This window comes from Pelodiscus sinensis, chromosome 8 (assembly GCF_049634645.1).
Source record: "Pelodiscus sinensis isolate JC-2024 chromosome 8, ASM4963464v1, whole genome shotgun sequence".
In the NCBI taxonomy this organism is placed as follows: Eukaryota; Metazoa; Chordata; order Testudines; family Trionychidae; genus Pelodiscus; species Pelodiscus sinensis.
Window position 1 is genome coordinate 13,459,005 of NC_134718.1, and position 18,293 is coordinate 13,477,297.

General features: G+C 45.6%; 1 protein-coding gene across 3 annotated transcripts in view; it reads right to left on the reverse strand.

The window, feature by feature from the left end:
* Positions 1-18,293, reverse strand: part of RASGEF1A (RasGEF domain family member 1A) — a 285,915-nt gene that overhangs the window by 25,318 nt on the left and 242,304 nt on the right. For 2 of the 3 annotated variants that reach the window (XM_006129935.4, XM_075934780.1), the window contains 2 exons: positions 13,917-14,096; positions 4,823-4,951 (listed from right to left, as the gene is read on the reverse strand). In XM_006129935.4, the coding sequence (XP_006129997.2) occupies positions 4,823-4,951; positions 13,917-14,096 (309 nt within the window). Of the gene's footprint in view, positions 1-4,822; positions 4,952-13,916; positions 14,097-17,840; positions 18,120-18,293 lie in introns of those variants that run through there. The other variant, XM_006129936.4, reaches the window with a different exon arrangement.

The following is an 18,293-nucleotide window of genomic DNA, read 5'->3' on the forward strand; positions in this document are numbered from 1 at the left end:
GCTTGGGGCTACTCTGGATATGTAAGCTTCCTGCATTTAATTTAATAAAAATTCCCAGACAATAATAGAAGTGATGACTTCCTAAGTTAACTGGTAGTTAAAACGCAAAGCGGGTTGAGCTTTTATATTTTTATTAAGCTGTAGGGATTAATGTTTTGCCAGATGATTTTATCCATAGGCAGTATTATACTTCTGCTCTTTCTTTGGGTCAATCCCTTTTGGCCTTGTCTGTATCTTACTGGGAAGTTGTTTGTTCTTTATTGATAGTCAGTGTCTGACATATTACACCTGATGTCTTAAAACCTACCAGACTGTCTCTTTAAAATTAAAGAGAGCATAGAGTGTTTGCCTTTCAATCTGCCATTTATATCTTGACATGCTGTCTACTTTTTTGTGACACAAGGCAGAGACATAAGAAAATGTAGAAATGATAAGCCCTGTTGTGCAGAACCTCAAATTCTAGCTGCCTCCTAGCGTTTCAGCTCGTACAGTACCCAAATAAGCCAGCCAACTCTTTATTTAATACAGTAATTGGTTTATGCAAATCTCTAATCAGAAAGTGATCAGATTTGTTGTAACTTTTTGTGCCAGCTATTTCCTACTGTGATAGCACTTAATTAGAAGATGCTGGTGGAACAGATTTTGGCCAACGATGCCCTAACGGGTTATGATTAGATGTGCATAAAGTGGCTGCAGTTTAGAAGTTCTGTGATGCACATGGAATGAGTTTTTATATTCATACTTTGCAGCCAAACAGAGCAAATCATTTGAAAATGCTAATGGGCCAAATTTGTCCCTGGTGACTGCAGATGCAATACCAGTGGAGGTTTGTAGGTCAAATTTACTTTGGGGAAGGAAGAACTGCTCTAGTATAACTTGCATTAATTTGGTATTCACAGGGCATGGAGAACAAGTGTAATTTACACTGAGGGGGAAGACAGGATCAGGGGCACAGCAGAAAAGCAACTAACAGGAACCGGCAAAATAGCTTTCCAAACACACATGCTTTTATTTTCACACCTTGCTTGTTAACTGATTTTACTTGATGTCTGTTTCCAACTTGTCAACAGAAGGCCTGCTAGTGGGGGTGTTCAGAAGGTGAACTGCTCTATTTTACACCTTTCATTAGATGATTTTCTTGCTACATCTTTTCAGTGTGTAAGCTACACTTGTTTTGCCTGCCCACTGAATGCCTAAGTTGCATAGGTTATATTGCCTAATGACTTTTGCATCGTGTGTAACATACACTGCCATTAACGGTATATTTAGCCAAATGCTTATTTGCTGGTGTCTTTGGATATGAACACACTGAACTACATTGCAAAAAAGAGCCTCATCTTGCACTCCTATTATCCATAAACCTTAAACAGTCCGTATGGGAATTTGAAAGCTTAATTGCCAATAGTGGTGAATTTCACTCTTATGTATAGAGATAGTTTAACTTCTTGACAGTCTGATTCAGCAAGATGCTTCTAGCGGTGGGACTATTAAAAAATCTTAGTTATATATGTGCCCAAGTTCCTTGCTAAACTTGGATTTTGTGATAAAAGAACTGCCCCGGATCCTGGCCCAGAATCTGCACTGAACTTAGAAAAATATCTGTGAATATGGCCTCATTTCTGCACCCCTCAATACATCCCAGTTTCAGTCTGAAGCACAGAGTGGACATTCCATCAGTGATAGCAAAATTGGAAGCCCCAGTATAGACGGGCTACCCTGTTAGGCATCATACGTCAGAGCATCTAATTGACTTAGGGTGTGTCTAGACTACAGGGTTTTTTCGAGGGGGGGGGGGGGGAGAGAAGGCTTTTTTGAAAAAACTTCCCCTGCATCTAGACTGCTGCCACATTCTTTCAAAAGTAAATCGAAAGAATGCAGCAGTTTTTTTGACCGCAGAAAACCTCATTTTACGAGGAGGAACGCCTTTTTTCGAAAGTGCTCTTTCAAAAAAAGATGCTATGTAATGCAAACTGTGCTTTTTCGAAAGACAGCATTCAGACTGCCTGGGTGTTCTCTTTCGAAAAAGCAAGTCGCTTTTTCGAAAGTACTGGTTGTAGTCTAGATGCTCTTTTTTGAAAGAAGCTTGCAGTCTAGACGTATCCTTAGTGCCTAGAACACCAGCAGTAGCTTGCAGCTTTTCTCAAAGGTTTCAAGGCCAGAAGGAACCATTGTGTTCCTCTCATCTGACCTCCTGCACTTCGCAGGCCACAGACCCTCACCCAGCCACTGCTGTAACAGACCCCTAACCTCCAGCTGAGCCACTGAAGTCCTCAAATCAGGATTGAAAGCAGGAGTGATGGAAGCTCCTTAAAAACAGAGGAAGCCAATGGTGCCTGAACTAGGGCCCTTCCCCCAAGGCCCCATCCCCCACTCATTCCTCTCTGCCTCCTCAGCCCCCTCACTCCCCTTTCCATCAGGGGCTCCAGAACAGGGGAGCTCAAGGAGCCATGGGCCCATCGCTTTTTGCCAGCCACCTCACCGTTTGCGCTTGTTTAAACCTGCAAGTGACCTGTGACTTGTCCTGCAGAGGGGGAGGGGGGTGAAAACCTCTGCCCATCCGAAAATGTCGCCCTGACCCCACTGACGGTCATCGGTTAGACCAGGGGAGGGCAAAAGCCACGCAGTGGGCCGGATCCAGCCCGTGCGGTGGTTCCAGGCCCCGCCCCCTCGCGCATTGCTTGACAGCCAGAACCACACGAGCCTTTTCAACTGCTTCTATTTAAAGGGCTTTTCCTTCCCCATTGCCCGGCAGGTGTGGGAGAGGCACAATCCCTTTACATGGAAGCAGTTAAAAGGGCGCCCACATCTCCAGCTCCCAGGCAACACACTAGTGGCACCAGAGCCGTGAACCCTTTCAACCCTTTCTATTTAAAGAGCTTGTCCGAGCCCTTTAAATAGAAGCCGTTAAAAGGGTTCACAGCTCCTGCCCCACTGCTAGCACATTCCCTGGGAGCCACGTGTGAGCCCTTTTAATGGCTTCTATTTAAAGATCTCACGCATTTCATCTCAGCCCTCCCTTCCCCCTTCTGGGGTGGCCTGTGACCACTTCAAACATTTTTGAAGAGGCCCCCACTCAAAAATGATTGCCCACCCCTGAGTTAGACCCTGAGCATTTCAGCAAGACCCAACAGCCAGGCACCTGGGAAAGAATTCTCTGCAGTAACTCAAAGCCCTTCCCACCTAATGTCCCATTACAGACCATTGTAGAGATTTGCTACTAGCAGTCACAGATCAGCTGTGTGCCACTGCAGGCCGTGTCCTCCTACCACCACCACCTCCATTAACTTATCAAGCTCAATCTTGAAGCCACTTAGGGTGTTTGTTCCCACTAGCCCCCTGGCAAGGCTGTTCCAGACCTTCACTCTGATGGTTACACTAAGGCGCCCAAGACTGATATGCTGCAAGATGATTAGGGGAGCTGGAGCAACCTGGCCAGCTGGGGGCATGGTGGTTCAGAAATGCAGTCTGGGGTCAGGCTGCTGCTGGACAAAGCGGGATCCCGATGTGTCACACTGGCCCTTTTGCATTGTTCTGTGAATCAAGTTCTGTTTCCTGCAGCTCTGACAGCATCAACGACTCCTGCTAAGGAAACACTTCTTTTGTGTGGCCCCTGATGGGGAGGCAGTGATTTTAAAAGGATCCAGGACTGGCCGCTGCTACCTCGGCACTAGCCAGAGCCCAAGACCCTTTAAATTGCCACCCTTGCAGGACATATCCTGCAGCTGCAGCAGTGCTGAAGGGTGGGCTGAGGGAGGCTAGCCTCCAACCCCACCCCCTCTTCCTGAGGCCTTGCCCACACAGGCTCCCCATAGGGCTCAGCGAAGTGTCTGGTATATGGCAATGATTGCAATTTCACCTGAAGATGATGGGGCTCCATCGGGAGTAGCAGAATTTACTGCAGCAATGGCTCCCTCACATTTATAAATTGGGCAGTGGGTCGCAATATGTTCAGTGGTCCGTCATGGGAAACGACACACGCATACTGGAAAGTCCTTGATTTTCCATTTGTGCATTAGAGGTCCGCAGCCACCGTCATCGGTTTGGCTTTGGTTCGGAGTTGACCCAGAAGACCATGGCAGGTCCAACGCAGGGCCCTTCTGTGTGGGATCTGGCATGGAAGAGGGCAGCCTTCGTGGGGCCCACCCTGGTAAGTGAGCATTCGTAGCAAGTTCCCTCAGCTTGGCAGCCAGACATGGCGCAGCGATCTCCTGGCCCTCAGAGCAGCAACTCAATAAACACTGATGGAACAGAGCCAGCTTGGCAGTGCTGGGACTCTTTTGAATAAATGCAATGGAGGTCCAGAAAAGCTTATTGCTGTGAGATTTCTGTTACAGGCATGGTAGGGAAGAGGGTGGAGAGAGGGAGTTGGGATAAATTGAATGAAGTCAGCCTTTGGATCCATACTGGAACTCCAACCTGCTTGGTGGCTGCCTCCCGCCAGCATCCATGGGCTTCTCCCACTCCCTGACACTGAAGTTAGTAGTAGTTCAGAAATGCAGAACTCACCTAATGGCAAACAGAAGTCCATGACCCAGAACAGTGCACCTTTTAAAAGTCTGTGTGTATTAATACTTCCCAGAGGACAGAGAAGCTGCAAGCTACACCCACGGGCTAGAAGGGCTTCTGCAATAAGCTAATAGATATCTGGGTTCTAGGATTAGCTAAGAATTAACAGGGCTTCAGGGAAAGAGGCATACGTTTGAAAGTCTTTAGCGCAATACAAGGGTCAGCATATCAATATGTTCTCAGCACTTTAAAAAAAAAAAAGGAAAATACAATGCACAACAGCTCAGCTCACCACCGAAACAGATCGTTCATTTACCTTTTCTGCCTCAGACCCAAGTTCAAGCTGCTGCTTCTGCTTAATACAGATCTGCCCCACTTTTGCCAGGAGCTCGTGTGGGTGGATGAAGACTCGGGAGCTCAGGAGGAAAGTGAAGATGTAAGTCCTCTGCAAGAAGAGTTGGGGAAAGGGGAGGAGAAAACAAATGAGAAACATGAGCAGAAATCACCCATCCTCTCCGGGGCTGTTAATCACTATTTCCTCCCAGGAATACAGATGGAACTTTCCTTTAGTTAAGCTTTCTACATATCACCTTCCCCAGGGAGCAAAACAGGCAGAAACACACACTGTTTCAGAAGCTGTTAACGGAGGTTTTTTTTTTTAAAGATTCCCAAAGTATTTGTCACACCAAGATGCCAAACTAAATATGCCCTAAGTAGATGTCATTCACCCAAAGGACAAACAACATCTGTCCAAGAATGCTGCTATTTATGCTGCTTTGTTACTTGAAAAGCAATTGTTTTTGTTTGGCTGCCCAAAACCTATTGCAACTGAGTTCCAAACCACAGCAGTGTTTTTATTTCATGTGTGTTTTTCTTTTCCATGCTCTTTCCCACAATCCGTGTTACAGGGTTGGGTTCAATTTGCACTTGTGTGACAGTATTTCAGTTTTAAGCCAGTAAAACTCTTAGCTCCCTTAGGGCCCAATTCAGCTGCCTTTGAACTTTTATAGCACCGTATCAATGCTACGCATCATTATTATTAGGATTAAGCCCTCACTGTATACTTAAACAAGCTGGGTCAGGTTCTGTTCTGAGTTACAGGAAACGTCATTGACTCGAGGTGTATATACGTTCAAGTGACATAGGGTAACACTTGTCCCATTTGTTTTCCTGAACTCCTAATGCAAAAGCTTCAGCTGCGACTTGGTTTTTCTACAGGCACATTCATATGTAGCCTCATGAAGACTGATAACATCTCGTAGCTTGTAGCTTGTGCAGACTTTATGGCTATTCACTTTAGAATTCTTGATTTTGTGTACTTTGGAATTGGAAACCTGTTGCCAACTGCTTGATCTTGAGCATGTAAATGACTAAATTTGTTTCTTGTTAATTTGGCATTTCAGTTAATTTACGGAAACTTGAACTGGCACGTTGAAACCAGGCAGGCACACGAGTCCATTGGATTGCACAAGTGACATGAGCCCCCAGCAAATTTAAAGTAGCTAGTGGCTTCAGTTGTCTTAACTGTCCACTAGCCAATTGGATTATCTTGGCTGTTTTCTTCAGAAACATTCACTCCTAAATTACGGTGGGGTCTCTCTCAGTCCAAAGAAAAGATTACGATTTTCCCCTTTAATTACAGGCAAATAGGCTGTTAATACAGATATTTATTTTCATGATGTCCACTAGACACAGTGTTATAACACTGTTAGCAAAGGAAATCCCTTTGCAGCAAAAGAGAAAAGGAAGTGTTTATGAAAATAATGAACAGAAAATGACTGTTGCTTGAGAATCTGAGAATTGTAAACTGAATAGCATCACTTAAAGAACTATTCCTGTCCCTTGATGAGGAAAGGGAACAAAGCTAGACTACAAAGAGTGCACTTGAAAAGTTCTTTGTGTTTTTAGAGATCTTCCTCATTTTGCTGATGCTCCTATACTTGGAACAGAGAGTTTCACTAGTACTGATAATATCTATAGGACCGAATGAACTTTTAAAGGTCTGTATCCACTACAGATGTGGTGGGGTGGGCAGGGTGAGGGGACTGAGGAAGTAAGGGAGATACAGCTGGCTATATCTAGAGTTTTGGGGGTTAGGTGCTCTTGCAGTAATACAGAAACACTCTGACTATTGACAGTTATATCAGTTTACCCCATGATCAGGTTCAGGTGGACGTCAGTTCAGGTGACCGGATACTCTTCCCCGAGTAGCTGTAATATTCCTGGCTCGCTGCAGTCCAGGATAGTTTAGAGGCCATTTGTGATTTGGCATTTTGCTCCATATATTTTTCTTTAATTAGAAATGCATTGCAGAAGTTGCACACGATTCCTTTACAGGAGGCTGGAAATGGTTAATCCCCTGCTGCCAATCTGCGATGAAAGTTTATAAGCATAATTTCTTTGGCAGGGGTGCGCTATATTTTTGAGATAATTTAAAGTTGGAATCAACCTCAACCCTGTCCCACAAATAGGAAAGGAGATCCAATAGGGCTACAGGCCAGTGTCTCAGATCTGTCTCTTGACATTCCTTACAGCAGTGGTCCCCAACATGGTGCCCGCGGGGCCATTTGTGTGCGCCCGCCAAGTGCTCGGGGCTGGCCTGGCCCCGGGCACGTGGTACATGCATCGTGCCAGAGCCGGCCCAGGCGCATGGTAAGCGCCGGCTCCGGGAGCGCCGCGAATTGGCCGCTCATGCCCCGGGCGTGCGACGCTTGGAGGGTGAGGGGCGCCGGCCCCGGGCGTGCAGCGCTTGGGGGGGGGGTGCCGGCCCCGGGTGCGTGGCGCTTAGGGGAGGAGGGGGCGCCGGCCCCAGGCGCACGGCATTTGGAGGGGGTGCTAGCCCCGGTGCGCGGCGCTTGCGGGGGGCCCCCCGCCCCTGCACACGCGGCTATGGGGGGGGCCACCCGCCCCCGGGCGTGCATGTGTCCCCGCCCTCTGGCTCCCGGCAGGCGAACGGCCACGCCCCCTGGCACCCGGCAGCCTCTAAAGGTTGGGGACCACTGCCTTACAGGATAGGCCTAGAAAATGCAGTGGGCCTCAGAGCTGAATGTGGGAGGGAGGGGAAGAAACTTCCAAGTGACAAAGTAGCATGTGACAGTACTGTTGTGCAATGCACCGTTCACTTGTATTCCGGTTGCCTTTCCCCCTTGCAGGCGGATTCTATACTCTCATGTGTGATCATAGGTGGTGAGTTAGATGGGCCCATCTTGCCTCAGCAGCAGGAATATCCCTGGCTCGGGACCAGGCTCCAGCAAAACTCGCTACCTACCGCCTCCTGTGCTCCTTGCTCCCTGTGTCTCCCGGCATCCCTGCGCACTCTCCCCACGTGTCCCCTGCCGCCCCCGAGTAACTTAAAATGTCCTTGGGGCCCCAGCTGCCACCATAGCAGGAAGTGGGGCAAGAGCAGCAGGAAGCTGCTCACTCCCCGTGGCTGCTAGCTCCTCGCTCCAGCTGAGATGTTTTAAGTCACCTGGGGATGGCAGGCTGGGATGGGGGTTTCACGGGGGGAGGGGAGAATATGTTGGGGCAGCAGGCAGGCAGTAGTGCCTGGAGACCACCCAGGAGTCACTGCCAGAGAGGGGTGCCCCAGGTAAGTGTGGTACTCTCCCCTCCCTCCAGCACTTCCTTGTGAACTCTACTCCCCCCCAGAGCCTGCACCCTCTCCCCCTACTCCCTATCCCCACCAAATTCCCTCCCCCCTCCAGCCTTCAAACTCCCTCCCAGAGCCTGCACCCCCTCCTGCACCCAAATTCCCTCCCAGAGCCTCAACCCTCACCCTCTTCTCCACCCAAACTACCTCCAAGAGCCGGCATCCCACCAACACCCAAAGTCCCTCTCTGAGCCTTAGGCTGGTTATGGGGAAGGATGCAGGCTCTAGGCATTCTAGGCAGCACCAACATTTCTGCAAACCCGCTGCCCCTGTGGTCGCTCTAACCGAAATCAATAAGCATATCCTGCTGTAACCAAGGAAAGAATTTAGCACATGGGTCCGGCTCTGATGCTTGTAATCAGACTGTGGATACCGGCTGGTTCCGGAAATGGTTCCAGTCCTTCTGGCTTTGACACAACTTCACCTCCTATTCTGTGAATTACTAGGGAAGGGATGTAAAAGGTTTCTTTCTCTCAAGTTCCCTGGATTTTACACACACACACACACACCCTTTTCTGAAATATAAGCTGCACTGTCCTGTCAATGACCTTCACTCTGATAAGCTGGGCCACATTCTTTGTGGCAAGATATATTTTAGCCTTGCACACTAATTCTAGTCTCCGTCTCTTCCTGAAAGTCTGTGTGCTGCGGGATACTGTTTATCCAGAGTGACGCCGAGAGAACTCTGCTCAGAAAGCCAGTTCTTTAAAGTCCTGCTGTAGGATGTGACTTAATCCAGAGGATCAGGGCTCTTGTGTTTAATTTTCCTATGGTTTGTGGTAATACTGTGCTCATGAAAGTGCACTCCACTTTTGATTTGATGCTATGGGACAGCCAGACACAGGGCAGGCAGTGTATATCTCATTTCTAACTAGCAATAACCGTACTGGGCCAGTCTAGACCTTCTGCAGTTTGGGCTGCCTATTTTGCAATAGGAACAAAATTTCGCATGGCAGGGTAGGGAACGTAAGGCCCCAGGGCCAGATCTGGCCTGCTTGCCTGGATTCAGCCCCCAAGACTCAGGGCTCCCCCCCACTAGCACTGGGGAGCATGAGCTGGTGCTCCAGCCCCCCAATGCCCACCACAAGGCTGGAACACACAAAATCTACTAGCCTGCCCCCACAAGCTGTGGTGTGCCAGGGGAATGCGGGGTGTGTGTCTTTCCTTCTCTGTTGAGGACGCCTGTTTAGGGTTTTTTTGGCTTCTCACTTGTGTGCGGCCTCTGACCTGATTTTCTGTGGGTCAGAGGCTGCTGACCCAAAAAAGGTTCCCCACCCCTGCCGCAGGGCATTGGTTTTGCATCAGTATTTCAGGTAGGGAAGGGGACCTGACTCACAACCGGTATAAAGTGGAACAGTTGCAGTGACGTCGATAGAGAGATGCCAAATTACACCAGCTAGGAATCTGGCCTCATTGATACAGGCTTCTTGGCCTGATTCTGCTGTAACTTGCACTAGAGTAAATTCAGGAGGAAATCCAGTTGAGTAATGAGAATGCAAAATAGGTGTGAGCGCAGAAGTAAGACCCTTCTCTCTGTGTTTTGATCATGAGCCTTTTAGGCTAAGATCAATGCCCACCACCTCAGGGCATTGTGTGTTGAGTCTAGGTTGAACAAATGAAATGAGCCTCTCCTCTATCCCAGGTTCACACTCACTGTCTGGTACAAGTGTCTTAGGCCTTGCCTGTGCGGGAGGTTTCAGTGGCTGTTACAGCTGGGCTGCTGTGCACACCCAGCGGAGACGGTCCACACCAGTGTAAACCATGACTCACACCTCAGCTTTTAAGCCCTCTTTACGTGATCCTAATCCATTGATTTGAACAGGAGTTGGATCTGACCCCCTCCGCCTGCTAAACAGCCACGATTGCCCTACAAGGTGAAAACCGGCGTGCTGGGGACTTAGATGAGATCACTCAATCCTTTTTAGTTTGTGTCTGATCCATAAGCCAGGATTTAAATTGGAGGCCTCCAGAGGGAAAAGCTGGTGCTTTGAACTAGCTTTATTTGCTGCGGTAACTCCCACACTGGCTCTGTCGCATATGCGCGCCCTCTCCTTTTGATTAAGATGGCTTGGACTAGGAAAGTCAGCTGTGACGCTAGCTGGACAAAGAACGATTTACAAAACGGCTCCCTTCAGTGGCGAGGTTGAAAGTTATGCCCCAGAAGGTGGCAGGTATTTGGAAGAAGAGGAAAATTCCTCTCAGCACTTTAGAACAACTTATGCTGACATAAAAGGGGCTTGTGCTTTACAAGAGAAAAAAGGGAAACAGATTTCTTTAGTGCCTCAGTTGTTGCTAAGAGACGTCTTAAACTATAAAAAGGGACAGAGAAGGAGAGTGAGAGCAAGACTATAGAGGCAACTGTTACTTTATGGCCCAAGAATGCACTGAAGTCTTATGAAAAAAAAGAAAAATATTTTCCTTGCACTCTTGTGTCTCTATCTGAAACTTATTTGTGAAATATTTGCTTAAAATGTTCTCTACTGGGGTATGAGGACTGCAGACCAGTACATTCCATTCCTAACCTCCAGAACGCTGCTGTCTCATGAGTACACATTTTTCTATGCTCCAAAGAGACCTCTGTACACAAACAAACCTCCCAAGAGCAGCACACAAACATAGGCCCTTATCTTGCATCTCCTCTCCCTCCTGCTGACCTCCATCTACAGCTCTGACAATGTGACAGGGAACACTTATGTTGCTTGATACCAGAAATGGAAAGATAATGTGTTTTCCCCCTCCTTCTGGTGTAAAGAAGGATACTGGAATCTTTAGTGTCATGGAGAGACACAGTAGAGTCTTTTCCAAGCAACCTGGTTGGAGAGGTTAGCTCAGAGGTGAGAACCAGCTCCCTTTCACTGAGTTACAAATGTGCCACTGCTGAATTAAGGAAAACTATATTGACACCACAGAATTCATTGCTGGAAGGCAGTGTTTCTCAACCAGGAGTATATATTCCCGCAGGAGTACCTCAAGTAATCTAGTTATCTGCCTAGTTTTACAACAGGATACATAAAAAGCACTAGCAAAGTCAGTACAAACTAACTTTCATACAGATCACAACATGTTTTGTTCTGCTCCCTACACTGCGTACTGACATGTAATTACAATATTTATATTCCCATTTGTTATATAATCACATGGTTACAAATGAGAAAGTAAGCAATTTGTCAGTAATATTGTGCTGGGACATTTGTGTGTTTCTATGGCTCATTTTGTAAGCAGTGGTTTTTAAATCAGGCATAACTTGTGTGTCCTCAAGACAAATCAGAGGCCTGAAAAGGGTTATAATAGTCGGTAAAGTTTGAGAACAGCTGCTCAAGCAAGTCCAAGCTGGTGATCCAAAACCTGCTAACACTTCTCCTGGCATATGCTCTGAGTGAAATGGGAATGCTGGGCTTTCTTCCTTCCTTTCAAACCTCTCCGCAGGGATGACCGAGTAAGTGGGCTGTCCCGCTGTTCCCTTCTGACCACTCCTTTTTAAAAGTAAAAATTCATGGGGGTTGATGCAAACCTATTACCAGATTTTTGGGGGGTGACTTGCATCCAGCCCATTCTTTATAATGATCAAGCCATTTTGTTTGATCATGTAACCTTTTAGGCTAAGATCAACGCGCTGACAGCGACCTGACCTTTGTAATGTGCCATCCTGCTGTGGCAGGATTTTCCCATCTCTCTTAGAGGCGCGTACTCAGCTGCTTTTGTTGTTCCCTATCCCCTATCGCTTGCTTATTTGGATCAAAACTTCCTCAGGCTGGGCATCTAGATTTACTTTTTTGTAATGCACTTCACATGCTTGGTGCATTACAGAATCAATGTAACTCCCAGGATCCCCAAATCATTGCTAGGATCCCAACGGTAATAACGACAATAGGGAGCAATATTCAAAACAGCTGTTATGAATACACAGCACCTTATATTAAGGGACTTGCATTAGCAGCTGCTTAGTGAGCTGCAGGAAGGAGGTGAAGCAACCCCTAGCTGTGTTGTAAGACTCTGTAACAGGTGGAGAATGGATTATTACAAGGCGTAATGTTACTTCCCCTGTGTGTAAAACTTTATGTTCTCCTCTAGCTCTACTTGCTGCCTTCATCAACACCTTGAGATCCTTGAAGGAAGGAGAAAACCTGTACCTGTTGCAGGCTGTGTTTTAAAAAGGTATAAAATAACGGGCTTCATGAAAAATCAAGTATTACGTGTGTCTGTCAAATGCAATACAATTTTAGGTTGGCATAGTAAAACAGCTCCAGGATGGGTTTTGAATTGGAAAGTTACTACATCCCTTTTTTGTAAAAACAAACCAAATGTTTCTGACAAGACTATTAGTGTTGTGTTCATGTGGAATTCCATATGGGGATAGAAATCTTTTTGTAGTGAGTGACGGTGCATTTTTCAGTTGTGACCTCAAAATAAATGGTCCAGTTCGGATCTGGCTCAGGAAAGCTTCCACTACAAGGCATTCCTGGGATGGCCCACAGGAACATGTGTGATTTTAATATAGCTACTAGCTTTTGGAAGAGTTCAGTTTCCTCCGCCACTGCTATGCATTTTCCCAAGGCGTAGACACTGCCTGCGCCGTACAATCATTTTGCTTTTCTGCAACCTCCTGAACTAAAACCTTCCACATCTAGGACTGAGAGGGTCATTTTAAGTAATCAGAAGCTTCAGGGGGTAGCCAAATTAGTCTGTACAGGATAAACATAAAAAACAACAAATGGTCTGGCAGCACTTTAAAGATCTAACAAAACATGTAGATGGTATCATGAGCTTTAGTGGGCACAGCCCAATTCTTCAGATGACCAGAGTTTAGGATGTGCAGACCCAAAATAAATTGGGGAGAAGATGAGGGGGAGAAGGGGGCAAAAAGGAAGGGGGCAGAAATCAAGAAGCAGAAGGTATGAAAATATCAAAGGGAAAAACAAGTAGGCAGAACCGGTAACTTTTAAACACCTAAAGATTGGATAGTCTATAATCACCTAAAGATTTATTTTGGGTCTGCACATCCTAAACTCCAGTCATCTGAAGAAGTGGGCTGTGCCCACGAAAGCTCATGATACCATCTACATGTTTTGTTAGTCTCTAAAGTGCTACCAGACCATGTGTTGTTTTTTAAATTTAAGTAATGTTATATTTTCTGAATGAGATCCTAGGTTGGGATGTCTATTGCGTACCCGGCAGTTACATGTGATGTTTCTTTCAGTGAATTTTGGTGAGAATGTGAAAACAGCTGCAAAACCATTCCTAGGGCCAGAAACTTACAAGCTAGTGGAACTGGACAGTTAAGATGTGCTGAGAGAGAACATTTAATTAAAGCCTGGTTTTGCTTTTCAGCCTACCTAACAAAAAGACACAAAATAAGGGGGAAAAATGAGCTGCCCTCAGCACACAACTGACGTACTGTATTTCCCCAAGGCAGAATCCAGTTAGTAGCTAATCTGGGTCTCACTAGAGCAAAGGCAGCTTAGTGGGATCGAAATTTCTTCTACTAATGCTGTGGGTAATTGGTTCTTAAAGTGCCTGACAGGGGCTCAGCAGGGCTTGATTTCACTAGCAAATATTGCTGTTCAAAGAAAGGTCCCTCGCAGCTGGGCGTCAGATCCAAGAAAGGAAGGCCAATTATTTGAGACACAGCAATTAGAGCGTTAGGACTGTTAGATAATCTTGATTAAGATGAAGCAAGAATTAAGATGATAATTCCATGTGTATTGGGATCCTGCCTCTGTTTAGATGCCATAGGAAAACAAGCTATCACATGTCTACTTACATCTGGATAATAGTCCATGGTGGGCACCAGCCGCTCTATCAGGACCTCCAGTGATCCAGAGATGAGATTCCCATCCTGGTAAACAGGATCTCCACACCTCTCGCCCATGTCTGGCTGCACCTGCCCACTACAAGTGGAACCGAGCATGCTGGAAAATATTGGTGTCTGGGGCATAGTTTCCTGCAGGAGTGAAGGAAGAAAGAGGAAGGGTTAAGGTTTCTTTGTGGATCTCTACTCTGGTTCTCTTCATGGTTTTTGGGAAGGTGCAAATTAGACACAGATTATATATTTCGGTGAACACAGCATGGGCCCTGGGGGAGGGAGATCTGAGTCCAAACTCCTACAGACATGCAAGATGGCTTTTGGTTTTGAAATTCAATGCAACCTATGTTCATAATTGCTTCACAATGCATTTAGTGTCAGGATGCTTCCCCCTCCCCCCATCCACATAAGATTAGAGAGATCAGTACAAAATACCATTTAAATAGAAGGCGCAATCTCATAGGTAGATAACAAATCATGGTTTTTACAAACTATGTTTAATGTTCTGTGGGAAGGTCTTTTGGGGAACATACTAGATCAGGGCTACTCAACTTTGGAAGCCCCGGGGGCCACAATGATACTCTCAGAACATGCCGAGAGCTGCAATTTAAGATTGGTTGCATATACATGCAAATCTATATGCAAATAGTTTATTTCACACTGACGGGCATGAATACAAACATTAACACAAGACTACACAACACACAGGCCCTTTTAAGTCGGTTCTGTTGATATTAATAAAATGCAATATTTACCCGATTTCCATCCATGTGACAGCACTTTTAATGAGCAACGATAGTTCAGGAATTTAACTACTAAAACGCATATCAACAGAAGGCCATTATATTGACTACTTTTTTGTTTTGGCTCTCACCTATGGGCCACGTGTTAAGCCCTGTGTAAACCCAAACCGCACTGCGGGCCACAAACAAATGAATTGTGGGCAGCATGCAGCCCATGGGCCATGTGTTGAGTAGCCCTGTACTAGACCCTCCTAGATTAACCCTCTTAAACCGTCTGATACATCTCTCTTGTTAAGTCTAATCCAGACCATAAGAGCAGTGCATTTTATCTTGCACGCCCATGAACACACGGACCTCACTGCCAGCTGTTTAGAAATGTACCGTCTGAACAATATCACCTACTGACCAGCATTTGACCATGTGAGTTTGGAAGACCTTGAACAAATACTCCACAATTTGTGCCTGACCTCTTGAGAGACTCTCTTACCTTGGAAACATAAAACAAAGCTACTGTGGTGACATACAAACCAAATAAACGCTTCTCTCTTGACCACAAACTACAGTATGTTGTAGTTACCATATATAAATAAGTCTAGAAAAAGAAAAACCCTGACCACAACTTAAATTTACGTTGAAGCACATTGTCGAAGTATGCAAAGTTCACCAATACCTGTAAAGATTAGTGCCAAGGAAAATGCCTGTGTGGAATAATAATACTTTTCCTGTCAGGATTTTCTTAATAGTGATTGTTCTGTTTACTACATTTGATTTTCAAAGCATGATTGTGAAGATTAAGAAGGCCCTAGGGGAGGCAGTGATGGAAGAACTGCAGACTGTGGCTTCTGTTCCCGCTCTGTCATTAACTCGTGTAACTTTGGGCTAATCCTGTCACGCTGTGCCTCAGTTTCCCCATTTGAGAGATTGTCCCCCCACCCCCTCGCTTTGTGAATCAGTTTTGTCTTAAACAGCAGTTGAATGACTTCCCTCTCTGCATCTCTTTACCCATGCTGCAAGAGCTGGTTTGAAAATGAAAAGTCATATTTATCTCAAGGGTTTTTAATAAGCTCTTGTAATAGCATATCAGGACTGTGCAGGCAGGTCAAGTCAGCACCTAAGCCCTATAAATGTAAGTTTCCTTTTCACAGTCTTGCAAAGTTGTCAATGTTTACCAGCCCCGGCAGAAAACATTTATCCTTAGCTTTACTACGATGGTGATTTTGGGTAAGGTGTGGGAGGAGAGAAGGGAAGGAAGGGGTGTTAACTAGCACTTATCCAGGAATATAAAAGCCACGCATTCTAAGCAAGCTGGTATGTAGAATTGTGCTTGGCTGTTTTAACCATCACCTTGTCATCTGTGCCAACACACAATAAACAACTGAAACTACCTGTGGGTGAAAATGGGGCAGCTAGTCAACAGTTAACAACAGCATTATCCTGCAGTTCAGGGCACTATTTGTTTGCTTTAAATAACCTAATACCCATCTCATTCAAAACAACAAAATGTACCAGGCTTATGGCCTAGAGCCAAAGCCTGAAACAAGGTGATGTTATACCAAGTGCTTCCTCACTAATGTCAGCAAGTATTTCAGCAATGTAGTCACAAGGCATGTGCTTTGGAGCACACGAGAGCTTGACAAATGACTGTTTCTTTGGGAGCGTGTGACGAAGAAACCAGCTTAGTTATGCGTATTATGTAAGTTACCAGTAATTTGTGTTTTCCTTTTAAGGCCCAGGGTAGTAGCTTTGATTGAGTTAGTCACATTGCACCAATGTACGGTATGTTCTAAAGGGCTAATAATGGCATGGAGGTACATGTCCAAAGAGGCAAAGGGACGCTAACTGCTTATGAAGCAATCAGTAATAAAGTAGTCTGGGGAGGGGAAACATTATCCTTGTGATGCATATCTAAATCTGTTAAAAACTGTGTGTCCAGACATCTTTTTGGAGAGTGGAATAATATATATTTTTCCCTTTATTGGAATGGAAATGGAGTTAAATTTTATTCTTCTTAGCCTTCCCGGTGGGCAAAAGGGTAGTTTGTAGCTAGCAGCTTTCATGCTTGTTGACTGAGGTGCTTGTTCAAACTTCCCAGAACACTAAATGACTTAAACCAAATGAATCAAGCTGCATTATCACCCCTCTCTCACAGCTCCCCTGACTGCACTCTGGAAAAACAAATCTCTTGGTGAGACGTGTAGCTGCACGTTACAATGGTTGTTAAATGTACTTTTGTTTGCCGACGTGGGTAAATAATTTCTCTTTCCCCAGGCTTGAGTGAACCAGAGCTGCCTGAAAGTTCACCATAAGCAAAATATCCCCCCACAAAATTCAACACAGATGCTAAATATTTAGGATAAGCACTACATGCTGGTATGAAAATAAGACCACTCGTCTGCACTGGAGGCTGGCAGGTTTTAACAGAAGCCCATCAGCTCAAAAAGTGCACTGGAACTATTTTTATATACATTTTAAGAAGTGCCAGTGCTTCAATGCTACTAGTGTATTTCCCATGGATGCAGAAGGCAGTGCCGCACATACAACCCGAGTGCCTTTCTGGCTTTCTAAGAAAGTGGCCATTTAAATCCCGAAGTGTCAGTATTCTTCCTCCACGCCAAGTCCAAAACTCACCTGCAATCCCTACTCTCCTAGCAAATAAAACAGCAGCACTCCTTCCTTGGTGGGTTTGTCTATGACTAACACAGACTCGCAGCCAAAGGGCTATAACTGATCTCCTCCATCTAGATCAATCCAGGCAAATGCTCTCACAATCAGAGCTCAAAGGGGCCATGCTCACTACAGCTGATTACAGATTTCTTTTCAGACAGGAGAAAGTAAAACAAGCCATTTGATATTACCAGAGAGAGCAAAAGACTCCCATTCCACTTAAAGCCTTATTTTTTTGTTAACAAAACAAAGACTATTTAAAAGAGGATGGGGCAGATTCTGATCTCAGTCATGTTGATATACAGCAGGAATGATTCACTTGAACTCCGAAGAGCGACTGCAATTGTCTTCTAAAGTAAACAAGAACAAAACCAGGCTTTACCATTAAAGCATGTGCATGTATCAATACATACTGCTACCATAGACACATTCACAACAATCAATGAATCCATAACTAAAAATCTTGAACTCTTACCCTCATTTTTTTCTGTAATATGTACATAAGCCTTGGCGGTCTGTAAGATCCCAGTGGCTTTCCCAGAGTATAAAAGTCTCAGCCAGACATTGCCGCTCCAGTCTGCCAGGAAAATAAACTCTCTGGCTGCAGCTTTCCTTCCCGCCAGCTTCGATCTAAACAGCTTCAGGTTCATCTGAGCAAAACCAGAAAGCTTGCAGCTTTCCAGGCTGGCTGTGACGTCAGCCCCCGGCTTGGCTTTCTGTTGGCTGAGAGAGAGCTTGTCCAATTCAAAACAAGCTGAGCTGACTGGGGCTGGCTTTTGTGTGTGCACTGTACAAGCTTGGAAAGAAAAGTCTCCCCACCCACCAACCCCCCGTTTGCCTCTATTATAGACGCTTTAACATGTCCAACAGGTTAGGTCGCTTAGTACCTTTTCCCTCCCATCTCTTTCCTCCTCCAGAAACTTAAGAG